The sequence below is a fragment of the Rhea pennata genome, chromosome 2, assembly GCF_028389875.1.
Source record: "Rhea pennata isolate bPtePen1 chromosome 2, bPtePen1.pri, whole genome shotgun sequence".
NCBI classification, from domain to species: domain Eukaryota; kingdom Metazoa; phylum Chordata; class Aves; order Rheiformes; family Rheidae; genus Rhea; species Rhea pennata.
In genome coordinates, this window is record NC_084664.1 from 1,201,533 (window position 1) to 1,223,899 (window position 22,367).

The window sequence follows — 22,367 nt, forward strand, 5'->3', positions numbered from 1 at the left end:
GTTGCTGCAATCAAGAATTTTGCACAGACTAGTTTGTCACACTGTGACCAGACTCTCAGGGTTCACCCCAGCAAGAGGATGAGCTGTAGGTGGTGTTGATGGTAGCTGGAATAACGTCTTGAAGTCGTGCTCCAAGGCTTCTGCTGTGTCCTCTCCTGTGATGAGGCACTGTGCAGAAAGTAATGGGCTGTATCCTGAAAATCTGGAGGTTTGCTGCCCTCTCAGCAAGGAGAGTCTGTGCTTGAAGTGGGCAGGCTTCCGCTGTGCTGGTAGGGAGGAGAACCCAGGCACTGCACTGCAGCGCCGTGTAGTAGCGGTAGTAGGTGCTGTGTGCAGTGAGCACTAGAACTCCACGTTGCATGGTCTGACCAGGTATGTTTGTGCTGCATTTCGGACAAATGTGTTGCCAGGGCATGTGGTGGATGTGAACAAAGGGGAAACTGGTTTCCGGAGACTTAGCAGGATCAGTGTAGCCTTCAGGTAGGCATGCAAACTAGTTCCTCTGTTCCTTTAAAAAATATAATTCTTTTCTACATTTTTTCTTGTGTTCAGTAGCATACAGTGCTTAAAGAGGCAAGGAGCAACAACAAAGTTCTCCACTAAAAAAGGGCAAAAAAATCTAGATTTCACCTTGCCATGGGAACAGTTTTAGAGGTGTGAGACTCAGCCAGAATGTATCAGAATAATTAGTGGAACCAAAATTACTATTTTTTTTAATTCAAGTGTTTAGATGTATTAAAACTATTTCCAATAGTGATGATTTCTTGTCAGTAGTGCTCATGTAAATGAGTTTATACTTAGCTGTTATGTTTTAGCTTGTTCACAAATGGCCACTCTAGAAAGTGGGTTTTGTGCAGTAGAGACTGTTTTTTCAATCATGTTGCCGTGAATTCTAAGCACTTCTTGTTGTGGCTGATAAATATATTTATGTTGGTGTTTTTGGAAGAAAACCTCTCTTATTTTTGTCAGCTGTATGTGTGCCTGCTGAAAGAATTCTGTGCACCTGTAAAGACACTTCCTTCGAGTGAAGAAACTGTGATGTTGATAGTGCAGCATGAGGAAAGCTGTATGACTGTGAGCTAACGCTGCTCTTGTATCTGAGTTCTTTGTTGTTGTTTAACTAACATTAATATAGGCATATGCATGCAATAAACTGAAGGTACTGAGGTTTAGTGATGTGGAAATCTGAAGTATTTTAGCCTTGACACTTCAGATATGTCCAATGAGTTTATAATTGTGTGATCCGTCAAATATTTTTAAATAATCTTAGTGTTTCGTTAGAACTTCAGAAGTTTCTATGAAATTGGTGATTTTACTACAGCATAAGCTTTATTTATCCAGTTGAGAAGGTGAAATAGCTCAAAAATTAGGGGGTCTTGTTCTAAAAATAGATTCCAGCTTATAAAACAGAGAACTGAAAGCTCTTCTGTAACTTCTTGTGACATTTCATAATGTGTTTGAAATATGCACTTAGACTAACGTTAATTGAAATTAAGTTGTTTAATTGCAAACGATTACATTGGGCCTGCTCAAGTTCAATGTTATTTGTAATTGCAAAATGTTCCTTAGATTAATCTGCTTCTGGCATTCTCCCCTACTCACACTCTTCTTAGGAAAGCTTAAGGTGATAATGGATATTGAGTTTGAGATTTTTTTTCTCTTGCAGAGCTCTGGCCTTACGCAGTCTTTAGGAAACCCTATGTGTCAAAGTCCCTCTTGTACCCCCATCAGTGGGTCTCCAGGACCCCCCAAAGCCTGCACCGCGTCACCCCGCCAAGTCAACGGAGTGTTTAACCGGTCAGTTCTCCTTTTCCTATAGTTTGATCAAAATAACTTTGTATTTAAGGCACTGGTGATAGTGGCTAAGAATATGATCTTTTAGGTAAAAGATCTTTCTGTGTACAATTCATGTTGTGAAAAATGAAAATGAGTGTGCATGCCTGTTGGGAGGGATTCCAGTAGGGAATTTCTTTTTAAGGATGAATATTAAATTAGTAGCTGTGATCTGTTTTGTAAGGGGGGGGTAAAAACAACAAAGAATGGCAAATATGTATATGTTGCATGTCGTGTAGGCAGCCTATTGGAAGGTGTTAACCTTTTTACAAATGGATGGCCAAAATGTACTTTACTTGTCTAGGTTAGGATAGGAGGAGGATGCACAGCATCCTGGTGATACAATTTTCAAATTTCTTCTAATGACTGGATTTCTCAGCTTTTTCAGTCAGCTGTGCGCAGAATGTAGAACACCTCTTTGCTTATCAGTGTTTTGTATGTGAAGTAGTAAAGCTTATTGGTCTTGGTGGTGGTGGAGAATTACCAGGAATTCAGCTTTGTGACTTTTTAATGGAGAACTGAAAGTTGATTAGGAATCTCTCTAATAAACAGTTTACTCAATGTGTGTGTGTGTGGTGGGGGAGTAATTTTTAATTAGGAACTTCCCTTCTGTTGTCTAGTGTTCTCAAATACAATCACTCATTTCACTATCATTCTGTTTCATTCTTTGGGGTGTACATCCAACGTAAGCAGTCGGTGAACGTGCATCTCTAAATCTACAAAGTAACGTTAGTGAAGTTCTGTTCTTGAAAGGAGTAGTGTGTGTTTGCTGTGTGTGAACAGGTTGAAAAACCACTGCTTTGCTTTGTCTGTCCGGAGTGATCGGTCCCGTGGTGCGAAAGCAGGAGCTAATGACCAATAGACTAATAGCTGGGAAAATAGTGGGATTTAAGGCTAATGTTAGTATTGCAAACGCTTGTCGCTTCTGCAAATTGCAGGAAACTTCACGGTGCTTTTTTAAAACAGATGTACAGGGCACTTCAGGGCTGTTCTTGGTGGCTGTGTTTGGGAACAGAGAGTACAGACTGGCCGGTGAGGCAGTTCCCCCGCTGGGCCAGCATGCCCTGTGCTCTGCAGGGAGAGCTGCCGGAGGTCGGGAGCTGGAGGGACGTGCAATTCTTGTCTGTTCTATGCAAGACTAATCCTGCCCAAAGTCAGTCTTGTCACCTGGTTCAGTTGCTTGTTGTGATGGATCAGACAAATGCTCTTTGATTGCTGGTCTTTGTGATTTGGATTTAGTTCTGTTTGATTACTAGGCAAGTGTATTATTTACTTTTACATTAATGTAATCTTATATTTAATAATTTTATTAGGAATATGCCTGTCTAAATGACTAGCTTATTCTGTCAAAGTAAAGCCTGGATCATGCAATTCAGTATCATTCACTAAGACAACGCTTGTATGCTGCTTGTTCTATTTTCAAATGAATGTCTACAGTCTTTGCAGCATTTAAAGAAAACATTCCTTAATGTTCTTCCTTTCTAGAGGAAACATTTAGGGTTAGGGCTAAAAACTTTAGTTTTTAATGCAGCTAACATCAACCTTAATGCTTGAGGTGGAACCATTTTTATGCTTCTGCGCAATAAACTTTGCGAACATTTTGTTAGTTCTTGTGAAATAATAAATTACAAAACTCCATCAGGTATGACATTTGATGTGCCAGGGTTGATGGCACGTATTGGATGGAGCTGACAGGGATGACAAACTGACCATGTGTGATTTTGAGCCGTAGTAGCTGCTCAAGCCTCCTCTGCCTGTCCAGTCTCTTGAGTTAAAGATGTCATTCAGGAGATCAGGCCCCACTGAAGACTTGATGCACGACATCTTCAGTCCGAATATAGGGAAACAGCTGCATGTATTGTGTTCGAGCAATAGGGTTTGCATCATCGCAAGACAGAAGCGATGCTAAGGATCATTATCGAAGTATAAGATGTGTATTATACTAGGAAATCCTAGAAATTATAGCTGATTTGTAATGCAAATTATATTATGGCTCATCATTGGGCTAAAACTGCTTCCAAACTGTTGCTTGTGTTAGTATGGCTGGTATGTAGGGCTACAACCTATTCTGAAATGATAATTTTTTTCAGATTTTGGGATGGCCTATTTGTATAATGCAGGCATCAGTTCTTTCAGGCTTGGGAGTTAACGTCATGTTACAATAAGCCTTCCCTCCTCATTCCCTGTCCAAGCTATCTGTGTGGAAGTTACTCTGGTTTGTAATTGCTCACATACAAAATACATACAACAATCACTAATTTGCAACATAGAGCAGGGCAACAGGGAGAATGAGACTGTTGGGGGGGGAATAGTCTCATGCAATTCTGCTGCAAATTTTTAAGGGCTTTTCCTACCTTGTTTTATATAATTAGTTTGATTTCACTTATGGAACGTGAATGTGAAGTATTTCTCACACTTTCATTTGCATTGCTGCCTTTTTTTAATTGTCAATAAAACTTCATTGTTTTCCTAGTTTGTGCAGTTATGAGGTAACTGGAGGTGTTGTATTTAGAGTTTCAAATTTGCCCTTTTTCTACAAGTACATTCCCTCATGTATGCATGTAGTTAGATAGCATTTGGCTGATAAGTATGGAACTGAAAACAAATGGATGACGTTGTAGAAGGATCTAACTTTATATGTAAATCAGCAACTTCTCAGTGAAGAATTTGGGGACAAGTGTTTTTTGTTTTAAAGCCTCATTGCCAGCCAACACCTAGGTTGGCTGTTTGGTGACATTGATTTGTGACAGCGAGTCCTACAAGCTCAGCATGGAGTTGGAATACCCAGCTAGTCCTTTTTGCTCGCATAATAAAAATACAGATTTTACATTTGTAGTTTTAGTAGAGCTTTTGCTGTTCAAACCAGAAAAATAAAATTATCACGCTTGTATAGGACTAACAAAGATAATGAATAAATGAGCTTTCCTACCGCTACTATGAATGCATGACTAAGTACAATAGGAGAAGGTCTTTTAAGAAGGTGCTATTTTTACTGTTAGTTTTGTAGAAGAGTACGCTGAGGCAATAAAATTATATCTATTCATTGAATATAACTTATGGTTATAAGTTTTTATTTTTATTTTTATATATATATAATATAAACTTTTTTATTTATATATATATATATGGTTTTATATATATATAAGGATTTTTTTATATATAAGGTTTTTTAATATATATATATGTATATGTGTATATATATACATATATATATAAACCTTATAACCATGGTGAACAGAGAAATGGAATCATATTTGGCACTGTCTAAGTTTACAATCAGCAGCTTAATTTATTGCCCGATAACAGTACTTCACTTTCTATAAAAAGATAGCAGTTAAAAGGTCTGTGTCGGAGAAAGAATGTGTGTTATTAATGGCTACTGCCTCTGCTGTGAGAATTTCCGCATTTAACTAGCGAAAATATAGCTGTTAAGATCCTTTGTTATCTATTTCCGTGCTGACAGTGAAATATGCAGAAAGTTATATACTCTTAAACAGATACAGTTTAGCAAAGACTAAAAACCTGATGAGAACAAAATGAGAAGCACTAGCTGCTGTTGTAAATACTAAGGAGGCATCAGGCAGCACAGCCACAATCACAATACAGCGATTTACCTCTCTTGCTCTGCAGTAATGACAGTTGTTTTTCATTTACTTGCAGTTTGCACACTGGCTCCTCTGGCAGCAATTCTCAGATCAGCTTGAATGCTGAAGAGATGCTTGACAAACCAAAACAGCTTAATAGCCTTGTTCCTACATCATCTGTATCGGACAATACCTGCATTGCTGCTAGAATCCGCCCTATTTGCAAATACAAGAAGCGCAAGCTTGTCCGAGCTACCTCTGTGTCTCACTTGAGCAGGAAGGTAAGTGAAGGATTTGCCTTGTAGTTATGAAACTGTGTTTACTTAGAATGCATGCTTTTATTTTTTAGCAAAAAATGTCATAACATGGGATTCTGTTCTTAATCCAAAGTTTTCTGAGCTCTTTTTTAAAGCTCATATTCTGAGATAATATGCAAAGAATGGTGTGAGTTGTCCTCTGTTTAACTGTGGTTCAGAAACTGAATTTCAGTTCTTAAAAAAATTAGGCTGCTTTTCTGAGTCATGATGACCAGAGCATATCTGAAATTTTAGTCTGGGCAGCAGCCTTCTGCCATTTATTTCTTGGAGTTGATTACACTGGAACTGTCAAAATTAAAAAAAAAAAAAAGAAAAAGAAAAAAATCTGAAAAATTAAGACTTGGGAATTTGGTATGTGACTGAGTGTAAGTGGGTTGTGGTGATTTTACTTATCACTTACACACTGAGCTACCAGACCTGATCAGATAAGCACCTGTCAAACACCCAGCTGTGAAACAGTGAGTTACTGAAGCAGATATTTAAAAGATGTTTAAGCCAGTATGTTTAAATATATTAATTATGACAAATGAAGAACATGTGGTCAGATGCATCGGTTGACAAAACAGTTCATTATGCTGCTTATACCTTATTTGTTTGCCTTTAAAACTTCAAATACTGGTTTAAGAGTAACAGAAATTAATAGGCTGCAAATTTAAGATTAAAAATTATTTCCCCAGTCCCCAGGAGGAGTGCATTTTAGCAACTATGAGGGAAAAGAATAGTTGACCTAAGACAGGGCAATTTCAGCTGTAACTTACTGATACCTCAGCCTTAGACTGAAGCCAGCCACTGTACAGAACAAGCAGCACAGCTATGAAGAGTCTTTAAGGGAAAATGAGAAAGAACAGCAGGCGGAAAGGCGTGAAGAAATTTGAAATTTTAAAAAGAAAGTGATAGAGTATTACGGCTTTACTGGAGTTGCGAAGGAAGTATTTTGGCTTGGCAATATTAATAAAAGAGTAACATAAAATTGTGTTCCTTTCATATAATTAATTATTTTGATGGAGATAAGAGATGCAAGTATATCTACTGGATAAAATAGCAATTCATCCATAGCCAAAATGAGAGAGGGCCTGTTGTACTCTTACATAGTTTTCTAACATTGACCCTAGGTCTTCATTTTATTTTTCACCCTGCGGATCTGACTTTGGTTTCAGTGAATTGAAGACTAGTGTATCTATAAAAAGCAAACTGGAAATACTGAATCTCAGCTTCAATTTCATTTATTAAATCTAAAGTGCAAAATATTTTCCTTTTTAAATGTCTGATTTTCTCCTGCCAGCCGCTGAAACCTCTAACCATGAAGTGCAGCTGTGAATGGCCCAACTCTTGCATCCTGTGTAGCTGTAAAACCTCTGTCCAGACAGTCGACCCTGATACCATGTCATTAGGAGAGCGTATAGCACTACTGGATTCTGGCTTCCATCCCATACTCTCCTTATCTCACGGTCGGTGGATTACGTCTTCATAATGTGAAACAGGATCCGTTATTTTACCGTTGCTGACCTGCTTTACTCTTCACAAACAAGCAGGTTTAAAGTGCAAATTCTAAGCACGCTTCTGGAGAATAACAGAAAACTTTCACTGAAGTTCTGCAGTGCAGCCAGAGCCTCTTCATCCTTATACAAGGGTGCAGTCTGTGGAGATCCCTGAGCCCAGCAAAGCATGCGATCTTGGCTCATGTCTGAGGCAGTTGCCATCTGTAGTTTAGTGTAGAATAGATTATTTCCTTAGAACTGTTTCTCTGTGCCTCCTCCGAGGAGCACACCTTGTAAACTTGTAGCACACCTATTGTAAGTTCCTTTTAGATCTCTGCCCTGCAGAGCTATTTGACAGACTTCAAATCTCATGCTGATTTTGACATACAGTACGTTGATTATTTCATAGACCTCTGACACTGTTTTAAATGTGAAATTGCTGAGTTTTGACAGTTACTCTGTCACTCTTCATTTAAAACTCTGGCCTTCTAGATGTGCTCTGTGGTTATTTTGTGAAGTACACTCTCTAGCACATTAGAATCTTACAGGTTCAGTATCAGTTTGTGTAACTGAAGGATGGTAGTGACTGTAGCACCTCTAGTCCCATTAACCATGGAGGAGCAAAAATGTGTATTAAGGAGTTTATGAGCAAGTTAGGGAACCCAGAGGAATACACTTTATTTTCAGTATGTGTTTATGAAAGCATATTTTAAAAAATGTTTATTAAAAGGACAAGCAAGCATAAGATCACCTCTCAGCTCCCTTAAAGCTTCTCAGATAAAGATCCAGCCAGTGCCAAGTAATGTAGCTGCACAGGATTCAAGTCATAGTGCATGAGTGAGGAAGTTTCATGGCAGAGCGTCAGGTTCTGGTTTTCAGTTTGTAACAGAGCAGAGGGCCAGGACAGAGGCTACTGTTCTGGGGACAGGCACATCCCTGATCACTCTGTATTAAGGGGGAGAGAAAGCCTGCAATATACCATGCTTTTATTTTATTTTTTTTAATTGCTCATTTCATTGTTTTGTCTAAATACTGGCAGATGTTAATTGCTATTAATATTTGTGCAGCACTTTTTTGGTATGTAAAAATAAGAAATTTGTGCTTACCAGAATAACTTGTTCTTTTTACCTTCAGGCAACCCTCTCCACTTACACTTTCAAACCTTACTGAGAGAGGATAAACTGCATAGACTACTGAGCTGTAAATTCACGACTCTGAAGATGTCCTGTTTTGGAAAGCAAGAAGATCCAGCTAGCAGCCTGCTTCCAAAGCTACACTCTTCGCTTCTGTCTGCCCCTAGTAAGTTAAGCAAGACTTTGAGATGAGGTTGTAGAATTAAATACGAGTTTTTAACCAGTACTTGAGGGCAACCAATCAAGATGCAATGGAGTAAGTGGGTCCCTTTCTTCCAACAGAATATAATCTTGAACTCTGTCCTGTAATAATGCGCAAGTGACAGTCCGGCATCTTACAAACTAGAAATTCTGACCACCTTAAAAGAACACACAAATGCTTGCTTCAGGGAGATTTAAAACAAAGAAAACCTCACCATTCTCCGTGTTTCCTTTACAGGAACAAGCTAACCAAAAAGAAGCCTTTATGATGCTTTATTTTAAAATAGCATAGGTCAGTATTTGCCTGGAAAATTCTGGCATCTTTTTTCCTCTTGTGATAGCAATTGACTACTGTTGACAGTTGCATGCTGCTTTTATTCATTTGTAAGGTCTCATTTTCTTCAGCCTATTAGACTTGAAGCTGTTAAAATGCTCTACAGAATTTTAAGATGAGTAACAGAAGTCTCAAACCAGTTTCAAGTTAGCAAGAGGAAACTGCTAAAAATATCCTAATTCTTTAATGAACTAGAGTCGGTGTTTCATTTGCTTTCCTTATTTGGCACAAAAGCATGCCTTTTACTACTTTTTAAAAAGTTATATAAAGTGCAGACTGCCAGCTAGACATTTCTGATATGGGACATAAAACTGCAGTTTGAAATACCTGACCAACCCCAACCTGCTGGAAGTAAATCATTAGCATCAGGTTGTGTGCTTGTCAGTTGAGTCCTGAGCTGCAATTTGATTTAACAAGCTTTAATCAGGTTAAACTTGTTTAAAGCTGAGGCTTCTCTTGAATGGAGGAGGATATTATCCTCTAAGAGAGTAATTCTGGAGATATCATCCTTTCCATAATCAGCTTGAAATGAAATGAGGGAGTATAGAACAGATTAGTGTTGAACAAATATAAGGAACCTGCTAGAAGATGCCTAAATAACACAACAATATAAAGTCTATTGACTGCTCCTCCTGCCTTCAGTTCCTGTTACTTTTACTGTGGGCTGTAGAATCTTGTTTTCAATAATGTTCTAGTTTAGATTGTTCTTTTCAGAGATTAACCATGGCTCCTCTCCAGTGGTGCTGTGTTTTTCCTCCAGCAAAAGATTGTTTTGCCAAAGGTCTGCCTCCTGTATGCTTGCAACTGATAATTCAGTTTGAATCCGAGTTGGGAGAGCACATAGTTTTCCTTCTTATTTTAATTAAACAAGATGGCATACCTCTTTGTGTACTGAGGCCAAATAATTTTGATCTTCTGTTGAATGTCATCACTGAAGGATTGTTTGCGTTTCAGTATGGATTAAAAGATCAGATTTTGATTTTTTTGAAATAGTTTCAGCTGCAGCATCTGTTTGACATTTAACTAATTTGCCTTTCTATACCTCCTTCCTTTTCAAATATTTAGCCAGGAAACTGCACAAAAGCTATTACGGGCACTATGTTGTGTGAGTATGGGCACCTACTATGAAGAGCATGTTCTAGTGGCTGGTGCAGTAATGCAGGATAACTTTTATATACTTCTAAGTTACTAAGAGCCTCATAGAAGAGCTAGATCTTTTAGGAAAGATGTGAATGCTGAAGCATGGAGTGGTTTGGAAGATGGCTCCATTGTGGTATCCCGCATGGAAGAACCCAGTCACAAATGGGAGAAAGTGTAAGAAATTAACTGATGGGGGGGAAGTATGTCAAACTGCTATAGGACTTTGAAGAGAAGAGTATATTTGTCTTAAAATCAGTGTGAATTGCCACTGGAGTGGTGGTTAGAAATGGGACCAGCTTGACTATTTCTACATTGAAGGAAAGATTTTCATTGTTTTGTTGTTTTGGGGGTTGTTTTAAGTAGTTGTATTTTGGACTGAAGTCTTGTTTTGGTTTAAATTTTTATTTCCCCTTCCACCTCAGTTTGGGAACTCACAACAAAAGTAACGTTCTTGAGCTAATACATTCAGTGCTGTGTAGCCCTGACTCTTCATTTGCAGCTTCTGCATTTTGCATTACACTTATTCTCTGATGTCAGTATTCTGCACAGAAGGGTTTTAGTGTACTTACGGGTAGGAACTTCACCAAACAGTCTTAAGTCTGACTTCACCTTTGTTTTCTGTTCACATTTTATTAACAGCTTCATTATTTAAAGGGGAAAGGCAGCTTGAAGGAACATGCAGTCACAGCTTTCCTGTTTCCGGTCCTCAGGCCCAAAGATACAATCCTTTGCACCACTCGCCATCCTTGTACTTGGAGACTTCAACCCCTTCTTCCAGCCAAATCCCTTTCACCAGCAGCTCAACAATGGTGAGTCAAAACAAAAGCTGTGGCAAATGAATCTGAAAAGCAGGAGTAGCCTTAGAGGCACTGGCAAGCAGTGCTCTTATCCAGCATTGCATGGGGGCTGCAGACTTGCTGGGAATTCAGCTTGTGAATGGACTACCGGGAAGTGCATTTTGAGATGTTGGTGTTTTTATTTATAAAGGGTAATAACTACTAGCTTCATTTTTTCCTGAGGCAGCACCTGGCCGACTAGGTGCCTGCAGCACTGCTTCCCCAACCAGACTGGCTGGTTGTGAATTTAATACTGTATGATTGTTTGTTTTTGTTTTAAGTGCATAGCTTTAAACATACAATGTTACAGCTTTATTTTAGCTAAAAATAATAAGAGAACTCAATTGCTGTGGACTTCCTCAGATTAAGCAGGAACATCAGTCAAGAGATGATCTTTAATTTGCTTGTTTTTCTAAAAGTGGGAGAGGATTAAAAAATATATCTTGCAATAACCACTTAGGGAACCAGGAATTATTCAATGCATATAGAAGCATATTGTCAAAGGAGACCTTGAAGGCCAGCGGTTCAGACTTACTGTATTTGACAGTATTCCCTTCCTCTTTCTGCTAATACGTCATTGTCAGGTCCAGTGCGACAGAAGCGGACCTGTCCCAGCATAGAGGCTTTCTCTAGGTTTGACCAACTCCAGGCTTGCTTTGGACTTTAGCTGTTTCTCATGGGGGTTCACACAGTAGTTATGTGGACCTTCATGGACTCCTGCAGAAGCAGGGGACAGTGAGTCCTGTGTGGAGCCTACAGTCTCTGCAACACCTGTTTCACTGCCAGCAGCTACTCAGCTTCTGTTTTTACAGCTCCTGCATTATTAATGCCTTCTTTGCTGTTCTCCCTCTCTGTACAGAAATTTTAAGTCAACTCTGAGTTGGTTGCTTGCCTTGTTAGCTTTTCTTCCTTAAGGTACAGTCTCTGCAAAAGCTTCTATGAGTCTGTGATTCTAATCAGATTTTTAAGGCTGCCTCTGAGCATTTTCCTGTGTCTGTGGAGGCTTTTATATAAAACCACATCAGTAATAAATTACACCAGACCTTTTGGCTACTAACAATTTCATTTTGGGGTTGGCAAACATTAGGAAAGTGTTGTTCCTCCTACTGAAAGTGTTGGTTTTTTTCTACTTTCAGCCCTTGTTTCGCAAGGCAAACAAGTAAAGCTCCTTGATTTTACTTAAATAATGGGAATAAAGTGAACCTTGGAGGTTGTATGATGTGACCAAAAAATCGGAAGCCAGTGGAAGTGGTATAAAAAAAATCTACTGCACTTGCTGTTACGGAGAAGTTGCTTTTCGTGATACATTCAAATATACTTTTGTACTAACATCAGTATTCTGCCTCTAAGGGATTTCTCATCATTCTGTATTACAGCAGTCCTCAAAAAGAAGAAAAGTGGAATGTTCCTATGACATCAATAACATTGTGATCCCAGCATCAATGGCAGCAGCCACTCGGGTGGAGAAGCTTCAGTACAAAGAGATTGTGACACCAAGGTATTTACAAATTGAGCTTAATGATTTTCTTGTTTAGATGACATGAGGAAATTGCTCTAGTTGTGCGTAATGAAAGCTTGTTCCTCTTGGGCTAAAATTTGAAAGGGCATGAAGTAATTAATCCCAGTGGATTAAAAAAAAAAGTGATTAGTCTTTCCTGGATTTAAATGTAAGTACCAAACAGGTCTTTTCCTTTAAGTGACATCTAGTTCTTGATTCATTCTTAGGTATTTGTCAAGCTAGCCTGGGAAATGCAGTGCTTGCCTGTAGGGGAGGTTGAGGTTTTGTTTAACTGCCAGTGCGTACGTAGTCCAAGAAGTTAACTTTTTCTCATATTGGTGTTTCCAAGAGTGGTGTTCCCCATTCTGAAGACTGAAAGAACTGTGTATTGCTGGAGGTCAAGGGCAAAGACTACTGAAGCATATGTTGAGGAATGCAGTTCTCTGCTGTTCCCTGGCTGCTCGTGTAGCAGCTAGTATTCTGGAACGGCCAGCATGCAGTGAGTCTGGTTTTATGCAATAGGCTGGAGTATTTTTGTGGAAGAAGACACACTGTAGTGGCTAATGTGCCTAATTCCAGTTATGCAGAAATGACAAAGCTCATGAAGACACCAATGAGACTGCTTTGATCACTTTTTCTGGTATCATGCTGTTGGGTGGCACAGTTCTGGGGGGAAAGAAAATTTTTTTAAAAGATCTACATATGGTGAAGTATTAGGGTATCTACTAAGAAATTTTGAGAGTAAAGTAGATATTCAGTGGTTTCAGAATTGCTTTGGCTATTTAAACCCACTTCTGAGTTTGGGACACAGTCTAGGTCCAAATGAAAGCAAAATAGAGGCCAGAGGCCCTGGGCACTGGCCAGGCCAGATGCCAGCAAAGCAGATACTATTGTGCTGACGTGGAATGTTGTTTCTTGCAGCTGGAGGATAGTACAGCTCCGGGAACTGGAGCCTTTCAGTCAAATGGATTTTGAGGTAAGAACGCTGTTTTGTCAGTTTGTCTCAGAAGCATGTAGCCACTCTAAGAATGTGCAAATGGCACTTTAACAGGTTTATAGTCAGTCTTCACTATTTCTTAAAGCCTTTCTTAAGGCCCCAGTAAGCAAAGTCAGCACATCAAATACTGTTCAGCACTGCCCACACATGCACTGCAGTTGCAGCTTAAGTCAGTGAAGGGTGTCAGAGTTGAGGATCATAGTGGGATGCCAGCTGTTACGAGTCATCTGTGTGTCACTATTGCTAGCTGCAGGCAGAACAAATATTCTAATTGTAGATGATTTAATGGCACTGGCCATTTGTATGGCTCATAGAAGCGCCTGCCTCTGTCTCTGAGAATTTAGGCTGACAAGTTCCCAATTCAGTATGTAATGAAAAATAAAAGTAAAATAAAAATGAAGTAGTGATTCCAAATGTGCATGCTGGTTCCCAAATGGTTTGAATGTGTTAGGTATTGCCTACCCGTATTCTTAGAACAGTAGTCTTACCTTGCAGGCAAGATTTCATGCTCTAAGTACTCAGACAAAAACATCTTTTCCTAGTTGGAGGATACTTCTGATGAGATGTACTTGAGTCATCACTCCAAATATGAAGAACTTGAACGAGCCCAGTGGGATTCCTGGGCACCAGCCGCTTGCCATAAGCGAGGAAGCAGGTACAGTCTTGCTAGCAGACACAGAAGACAACTTTATTTGTTCTTCATTTTAAGTTGTACAGATATCCAGATTTCAGAGGTGGTTCTTAAGTGCCTGTCACTTTTTCATATAATTAGTCTGTTATGCAACAGAAAAACACTGATAAAATAGTCTAACCAGCAGAATAGAAACATAGCATGTAGTAATGATGTTGAACAGCTTCACAGAATCAGTAAGGTTGGAAGGGACCTCTGGGGATCATCTAGTCCGACCTCTCCACTCAGCAGGGTCACCTACAGCATGGTAGACAGGGTTGCAGCTAGGTGGGCCTTGAAGATCTCCAGAGAAGGAGACTCCACAACCTCTCGGGGCAACCTGTTCCAGTGCCCTGTCACTCTCACAGGGAAGAGATTCCGACTCATGGTCAGGCAGAACTTCCTGTGCTTCAATTTCTGCCCATTGCCTCTTGGCCTGTCACACAGGGCAACTGAAGAGAGTTTGTCCCTGTCCTCTTGACACCCTCCCTTCAGGTACTTGTACACATTGATAAGATCCCCCCTCAGTCTGCTCTTCCCCAGGCTGAACAGGCCCAGCTCTCGCAGCTGTTCCTCACAGGGCAGGTGCTCCAGCCCTCTGATCATCTTTGTAGCCCTGTGCTGGACTCTCTCCAGTAGCTCCATGTCTCTCTTGTTCTGGGGAGCCCAGAACTGGCCACAGGATTCAAGATGAGGCCTCCCCAGGGCTGAGCAGAGGGGCAGGATCACCTCCCTCCACCTGATGGCAACACTCTGCCCAATGCACCCCAGGAGACCATTGGCCTTCTTGGCCACAAGGGCACATTGCTGGCTCATGCTCAACCTGTCATCCACCAGCACTCCCAGGTCTTTCTCTGCAGAGCTGCTCTCCACAAGGTCAGTCCCCAGCTTGTACTGGTGCCTAGGGTTATTTCTTCCTTGGTTCAGGACTCCACTTGCCCTTGTTGAACCTCAGGAGGTTCCTCTCTGCCCAACTCTCCAGCCTGTCCAGGTCCCTCTGAATGGCAGCACAGCCCTCAGGTGTGTCAGCCACTCCTCCCAGCTTGGTGTCATCAGCAAACTTGCTGAGGAGGCACTCTGTCCCCTCGTCCAGGTCTTGGATGAAGAAGTTGAACAGGATGGGAACCAGTACTGAGCCCTGGGGGACACCACTAGCCACAGGCCTCCACCTGGACTCCATGCCACTGATGACGACCCTCTGAGCTCTGCTTTTCAGACAGGTTGCAATCCACCTCGCTGTCCACTCGTCTAACTCACACTTCCTGAGCTTCTCTAGGAGGATGTAATGGGAGACAGTGTCAAAGGCCTTGCTGAAGTCAAGGTACACAACGTCCACTGCTCTGCCCTCATCTACCCAGCCAGTCATTCCATCACAGAAGGCTATCAGACTGGTTAAGCAGGATTTCCCTCTTGATGAATCCATACTGCCTGCTCCTGATCACCTTCTCCTCCATATGTCTGGAGATGACATGCAGAAGGAGCTGTTTCATCACCTTTTCAGGGATGGAGGTGAGGCTTGACCGGCCTATAGTTGCCTGGGTCCTCCTCCTTGCCCTTCTTGAAGACTGAGTGACACTGGCTTTCTTCCAGTCCTCAGGCACCTCTGCAGTTCTCCAGCGCTTTTCAAAGATGGAGAGCGGCCTGGCAACAACATCTGCCAGCTCCCTTGGTACCTGTGTGTGCATCCCATCCGGGCCCACGGATTTGTGGATGTCTAGCCTGCCCAGAAGGTCTCTAATCCTTCATACTAACCTTAGTCTCTTGTGTTAAGAGCTATAACTTCCTAATTCTTTTTCCAAAGTTTTTTCCTCTGGCTTTATTAATACCTCTGATAGAACCTGTTCTGTGTACCCTGCATGGAAGTTGTTTTCCATTCACTTGCTATAACTCCTTACATTTTTTGCCTATTGTCTGGAAAAGGACAATTGGTTCTACATTGGTCCAAAAGTATATATGTGCTATATGGGTGGATAAAAGTAGAATTCCTCTCTGTTTTTCCTTCAGGAGGGCACTAGTACATGTGTGTGTGTGCTTTCATTAATTTCAGAATTAATTTCAGAATTTCATATTTTTGAGATTCTGGCCTCCCTGTCAAAGTTGAAATTGTCTGAAATTTTCACAAGTTGTTGGGCAGTTGGGTGGGGAGACAAAATGACACACAACCATTGGTAATTCTCACTTTTGAAAAAAGGGTAAAATATTGCAGTAACACAGAGAAAGAATGTTGGAGTACCCCCACGTAACTTCAGTTCCAGTGGTTCTGTCTCTGGTAGCTGGTGTGTCGGGGTTTTTTTGTCCGGTTTTTACCGAGATTTTAATCTATCTTAATGCTTAATTGTTCTATTCATGCTCAGCATCAGTGAAATGGACAATTATCCAAGAAGTCAGTGAGATGCTCTTTGAAGAGATGATAGAAGAAAAGGGGCAATTCAGCCAAAGCACTAGCTGGGCAATATAATAATCTTATTGTATAGATGTGACAGTGATTTTGTTCAAACTGTTTTTCTGCTTGTTTTTCACTGTACAGTGATCTTATTTTTGTTTGAGTTTCATGTTGGAACTAACTGTGCTCCTAATATTTCTTTGATTTAGGTCCTCCAACAAAGTAGATGGTCAATGGACTGGGCAGCCTCAGCCAGCATCTCCAGTTACTGGACTTAATTGCCTTAATGATCTGTATATGCACTCTTCTACTGGCTTGCACAGTCCTGAGACTTGCAACAATTTGCAGTCTCTCTCCATAAACAGTAGGACCAGAATAGTGCTGTCCTGCAATGAAGGCGCCAGATCTTGCCCGGATACGTTAGATGAAGCAATATGGGTGAGGTTCCTCTGGGAGAGCTTTGTTTATGTCTAGTCCCCTGGGTTTTGCAGAGTTAATCACATAAAACAATGACAGTGGTCATAACAGTATGATATTGTGGCTTTGGTATGCAAAAGCAATGCTAGGAAGAGCTGAAATTTGAAAACAAGTGTGAAATAGAATTACGTACAAGCAGGTTAACTGTTAAAGTTATGTCAATGTAAATGTTAGCTGGCTTCAGCTTCTGTGTTTTTCTAAAAACAGTTAGTTACATTTATACTGGCATATAAAGTAAGCTTTATAAAAACTACATGATGAGCTTCATACTACTCAAAGGATAGTTCAGTTTGTATCTCTGCAGAGACTTGAGTTAGTTAAATGATTCAGAGTGGAATAAAGAACTTCTTTATGTCATAGTTTAAATCATTCTAAAACAATATTGACCAGGAATTTGAGATTCCTCCTGGTGAGTGGGACTGGGTCACCTACATGACAATCAATCTGTTCAGACAGTTGTCTATATCATAGGCTACTACATTTTTTTTCACAGGAGGAGTCAACTTTGTTGCAGATTAAATTCTGAAGCTACCAGAGGACTTGAACTTCCTTCTTGTCCTTATGGATGGTCCTATGAAATCTTACAAGTATGGTCTTAACACTTACTTGTATTGTCATAAGACCATACAGGTGGTGGTAATGCAGTGTGCCAGATCTGTCCTCCATATGGACTTTCAGTATCGGGGGCGCAAGATTTGCTTTGGAAGCTTGTTCTGTTAGGGAGACTATACAAACTAATGGCTATAATTAGAACTGGCAAAGCAGTAGTCTTGATACAGGTGGAAAACCTGTCTGGGGATGCTGTGAATGGCTCACAATATTTGATCTTAAAATTGGGCTCTGCTTTGGGACCCTGATAAACTTAGAGCTAGCTTTCTAGATTGAATCTGCTGCTCTTTAAGGAGATGAGGGAAGAAATAGATGGCTATTTGATTCTAGGCTTTTACTGTCAGCAACACTGAAACTCTCCCTTTTCTCTTCTTTTCACTCCACAGAACGTACAACCTTGGGAGCCTCGCACGTTTCCGCTTTCAGATGCTGCATACCAAGCTCTTCTGCAGCAGTCAAAGGAAGATAGCTGTAAACAGGCTGGTTTTCAACCATGGGTGTCTAGCCATAAACAGGGCATCAGACCAACCTCTGTAGACACTGCTACATCCAACTTCAGGGAGATGCAATTTTCGAGTACACACCTGCAAACAGATGGCAATAAAAACATGGAGGAATTCACGGTCCAGCAGTGCAACCCAGGAAAGCTTGTCAACAAAGATAAACCTGACCTGAGGGGTGTATGAAGTGGTAGATGCTCATGCTTCAGTATCAAAAGGCTGGCTGCTGAACTGGTGCAGCAGAGCAGTAGCAGGGTGGCACTGCTGGGCATGAGACTTGGTTTCGGCAGGTGATGTTCCCAGATCCAGGAGGGGTTTAGGCACCAGAGCTGGCCCTCTGAGAGGGTGGTGCTGTTCAGAAAGACCAGTCTCTGATCAGCTCTGGAAAATAAGGCTCAACTGCCTTGTCAGAAGAAGGTTAGGTGCTGCTACAGACACAGCAATACTGGGCAATACACAGGAAAAGAGTTGGGTAAAAGGAATTCCAGTGACAGAAAGGAAACAGAATTGTTTGATCTTGAACACTTGAAAGTGTACTAAAGCGTACCAGTTGTTCATCGGATGCTTAGTGCCTAGAAGCAGGCATGTGAACAGGTTTCAGGTAGTGCTCACCCCCTTGGAGATCAATTTACAAATGCCACAGAAGGTCTAAGGAAGTCTTGCTGTGAATTAGGTATGAACTGAAGGCCTGATGAGGAAGAAGGAAGGAGAAAGCCTTTCACTAGTGCTGGTTACTGTTTATTCTTAAATACATGAAAATTGGGTTCCCCTTGCCTTGCACAATTGAAGTTTTGTATCAGCTTTCTTCAAAGAAACTGCAGGTCCATTTCATAATGGTTGTCTTACAGTATTCTTGCTGTAAAAAAAATGATAGCATGAATACAACTTTTTTGCAACTTTTTCAGAATTCCTTCTCTCTTGGGAGAGAAGCTATTGTCTCAGGGATTTTAGCAACAAGCCATAGAAAAGCAATACAGCTGGGGAAAAATATTCTGTAAAAGGGATGTAAAATTGTCCACTGCTTCAAGGTGAGCAGGGCAGTAAGCTGTTGTCAGGGAATGCTCTTGAATACTGGCAGGTGTGATAGGTGTCCTGTCAGAACGTGTCAAATTCAATACTGCTGTTTAAAAGGACTTGGAACTGTATTAAGTTAACCAGGAACAGTGATATGTTCCAGCATGACTAAATCTTTCCGCTGAAAATAATTCTTAAGCAAAGAATGTTTCTCTTGTACATTCTAGAGCTTAAAAAAAAATAAAAGTTCTTATTACCAGTTTGTTATGGAATATACTTGCCTTGCTGCCTTTAAATGGGATCTGTTAAGTTTAGATTTCTGGATGTTTGATTGGTCTCATCATTCTCTAATCTCTAGAAGTGTCCTTCCTTACAAGTATTTATTTCTGTGTTGGAGTGTTCAGGGGCCATGGAAATACCACAGAACAATTGTGAAGGCAGTGTACTGGTACTGAGATTCTGATGAGTGTTTTGGTTGCTGCCAGAATATTAAATAAATGTAGAATACACTGCTGTAGTGGTGCACTACCCAAAGCCTACAAATGGGTAGCTGCAGCCTGGCAGGCAGAAGTAATTATCTCATTTGTACTGCAACATGTATGCATGGAGCAAAATTATAGACACTTCAAAAAGAAAATAAAAAGCCTAAAACTAAGTGGGCACTGCCACACATGGGTGCACGTTCTTGTTACTGCTTGAGTGGACCAAGGACTTTGCTATTTTACGTTGATTTGAAAATGTGAAAATTGGAGAAACTCACCTTCATCTTTTTTTACTTTGCTAGAGTTAAATATAGGAGTGAAGCATATAAGTATACTAAATTTTCTTTTATATAAAAGTCTGGTGTAATTTATATAGATTTTTTTTGCCTGTCACTTTTGAATTTCTGCATTGTTTTGAATGGTTGAATTCGCAGATTAGCAGAGATTCAATCAAGGCTAGAGTGCTTTAAAAAGGGGATGTGGGAAAATTGCTTCATAATGACTCAAAAGTACATTGGACTAAATGTGATTATGAAATGATAAATAAAACTTTTAAATGTACCTAGCAGTGAACACTTGCTACAGATGTGTTCATTATTGTTGATTCATCTGATTTTGTACAGCTGCCCCAGTTTGTATAGGTCTTCAGTTGGTCTGCAGTATCTGAGGATACAACTAGATGTTAGCAGTTAAAACAGCTGGTTCTTGCCAAACTTTCCATCCCCCAGATATCAAAATACGAGACATTTGGCAAGTAAGCAGACAGCCTATCCAGCCCTGTTCAGAGGGGGAGATTTCTGCAGGAGATAAGAGCAGACAGTGAAGATTTCCATTTCTTGAACTATTCAGTTTAACACTATACTAGTCTACTACCACAGACTGCTGTTACATGCCCAAGTGTAGTGGCATTTGGCTAGTTGGCTCTTGTTGCTTTTAACTATTGAAACCTGAAGGCTGGGCTATAAATCTATTAAAGATTTTACCTGTTTTAAAGGTGAGCTGGTGTCATGCCTGGTGTCATAGGTGACAGCTGGTAGCAAAAAGTAGCATGTAGTTCAAGTTAAAATACTCAGATGTTCAGTGGCCCACTGAAACTGAATTTGTCAAAGCTAACGCTGGAGATGCTTTGTGAAGATTTTGAACTTACTCACTCTCAGTCCCACTGCAGAGATTATCCTGCAAACCTAGTTGTAAGAAGCCAGATCCGTAGCTCTTTTGCCACTCGGATGACGAATAACAACATATGTACAGGTGAAGAAGCACCCTTCCTCTAAGCTGTTCTTGCTGTGGGTGTCTTCATGACCACACTTCATGTGTCAGTCTACACTCAGATTTATCCCCTTTTCTGCCGTGTGAAGTGTATTGCACTAAATAGGCAGTTAAGCTGTCTTAGTAACTTAGTAACTTGGTGAGGTTGAACTTGCCCTCTGCCCTCAAGGCAGTAAGAGCTAGGTACTAATTATGCACTGCTAACTATCGGAATTTCATTTTTGTGTATTTGCGGGTTTCTATTAGTGTACTACTTTTTGAAAGCACTTACCATACAGTATGATTGATTACCCCTGTTAAATGAACACTTCCTTCCTAAACAGATAAATTAGTCTGGCTTCACATGGATAGAGTTAGACATATTTGGCAGTTAGTATTAGTCACATTCATATGAAAAATACTGAATAACTTTGAAGTTCTACCAGGTTCTTGAGTACAGCTGAAGAGGGTGAATTGTCTTAAGTAGTTTTGGTTCTATTTAGAAGCTCTAGTTTTATAGAATTATTCTAAAATCTATTTTTAATGACATCTAATCGTCATACGCATCAAACTTACATAATTGAACTGACTCTTTTGTCTAAGCCAGACTATTTGAAGTGTTAAAACTCTGGAAGGTTAATTTAAACCAAAGTACTTCATGCATAATGGAAAGCCAAGTTCTTGGATTTGATCCCAGGTTAAAAAACATCTCCATACAGTTGTGTTCTGGCTGAGTCCTGACATCTACTTGTTACTGGTAGTTTGTCAAAAACAGTTGTCCCCTCTTTTGTTAGGGCAACTCTAGATATTAACCTTGCTCTCCCTGAGCCTGTGTTTGAATGTTAGAACATGACCCCTACAGCCAAGAATCCAGTTTACATGTGTCTGACTGCTGGCTCAGTCGAGGTGCTGATTATGCAGTGAAGAGAGGGAAGATGGCATAGTGTTCAGAGGAGTATTATTGCTCTCTCATGTTTTCAAGTGTTTGCTGTCTTTAAATGCCTGATTAGAGCTAAGTATTACCCTCAAGTCCATGGCACTGACTCCCACTGAATTTTTAATGCATCTGAGACCAGACTGGAGTATCTGTTACATGACTGCCAGATAGTAAACTTTACCTGTTCTACAAAAATGCTTTAAAATAATGACTACATTAAAGATACCTTACAGATCAAAACAGGTTTTGATCATCCACCAATGCATTCCCTAAGCAACAGAAGTCTCCCTCTGCTTACCAGGTAAGAAAGAGATTTCCTGATGTTGCTGAAGTAGTACATCCACGTACCGCAGCAGCTAAGGGGAAGATAGTCCCTCCTTTGCAAGCGGAACAGGTAGTGGGACATCCTGGGAGTCTTGGGAACTTGGGGGTGGGCAAATTCAGAGATCCACATGGATCACGCTCTTTTAAGAGTTGCCCGATTCTCAGGATCATTTTGTGTTCATCTCTTAAAAGTCTAGGTCTTTGAGGCTTGGCAATACCTCTACTTACTTTAGCTTTTTTTGCTCCTTTATCTGTACCTTCCCAAAGAAGGGTTTCCTCATGAAATCATACAGTAGGGCAGCTGCTTCTGCTCAGTTTCCCTTATCTCTTTCTGTTCTGCTAGGGAAGTGTAGATTACACAGCGGCAGCTAT

The 22,367-nt window shown here is 40.5% G+C and overlaps 1 protein-coding gene across 1 annotated transcript in view; it reads left to right on the top strand.

The window, feature by feature from the left end:
• LOC134137625 (KAT8 regulatory NSL complex subunit 1-like) overlaps positions 1–20,059 on the top strand; it is a 45,120-nt gene extending 25,061 nt beyond the window's left edge. Inside the window, exons 4-13 of the mRNA XM_062570841.1 lie at positions 1,667–1,797; positions 5,494–5,698; positions 7,017–7,182; positions 8,347–8,511; positions 10,660–10,829; positions 12,233–12,354; positions 13,276–13,330; positions 13,894–14,006; positions 16,614–16,842; positions 17,877–20,059. Coding sequence (XP_062426825.1) covers positions 1,667–1,797; positions 5,494–5,698; positions 7,017–7,182; positions 8,347–8,511; positions 10,660–10,829; positions 12,233–12,354; positions 13,276–13,330; positions 13,894–14,006; positions 16,614–16,842; positions 17,877–18,176 — 1,656 coding nt within the window. The 3' untranslated portion in view covers positions 18,177–20,059. The remainder of the gene's footprint in view (positions 1–1,666; positions 1,798–5,493; positions 5,699–7,016; positions 7,183–8,346; positions 8,512–10,659; positions 10,830–12,232; positions 12,355–13,275; positions 13,331–13,893; positions 14,007–16,613; positions 16,843–17,876) is intronic.
• The last annotated feature ends 2,308 nt before the right edge of the window (positions 20,060–22,367 follow it).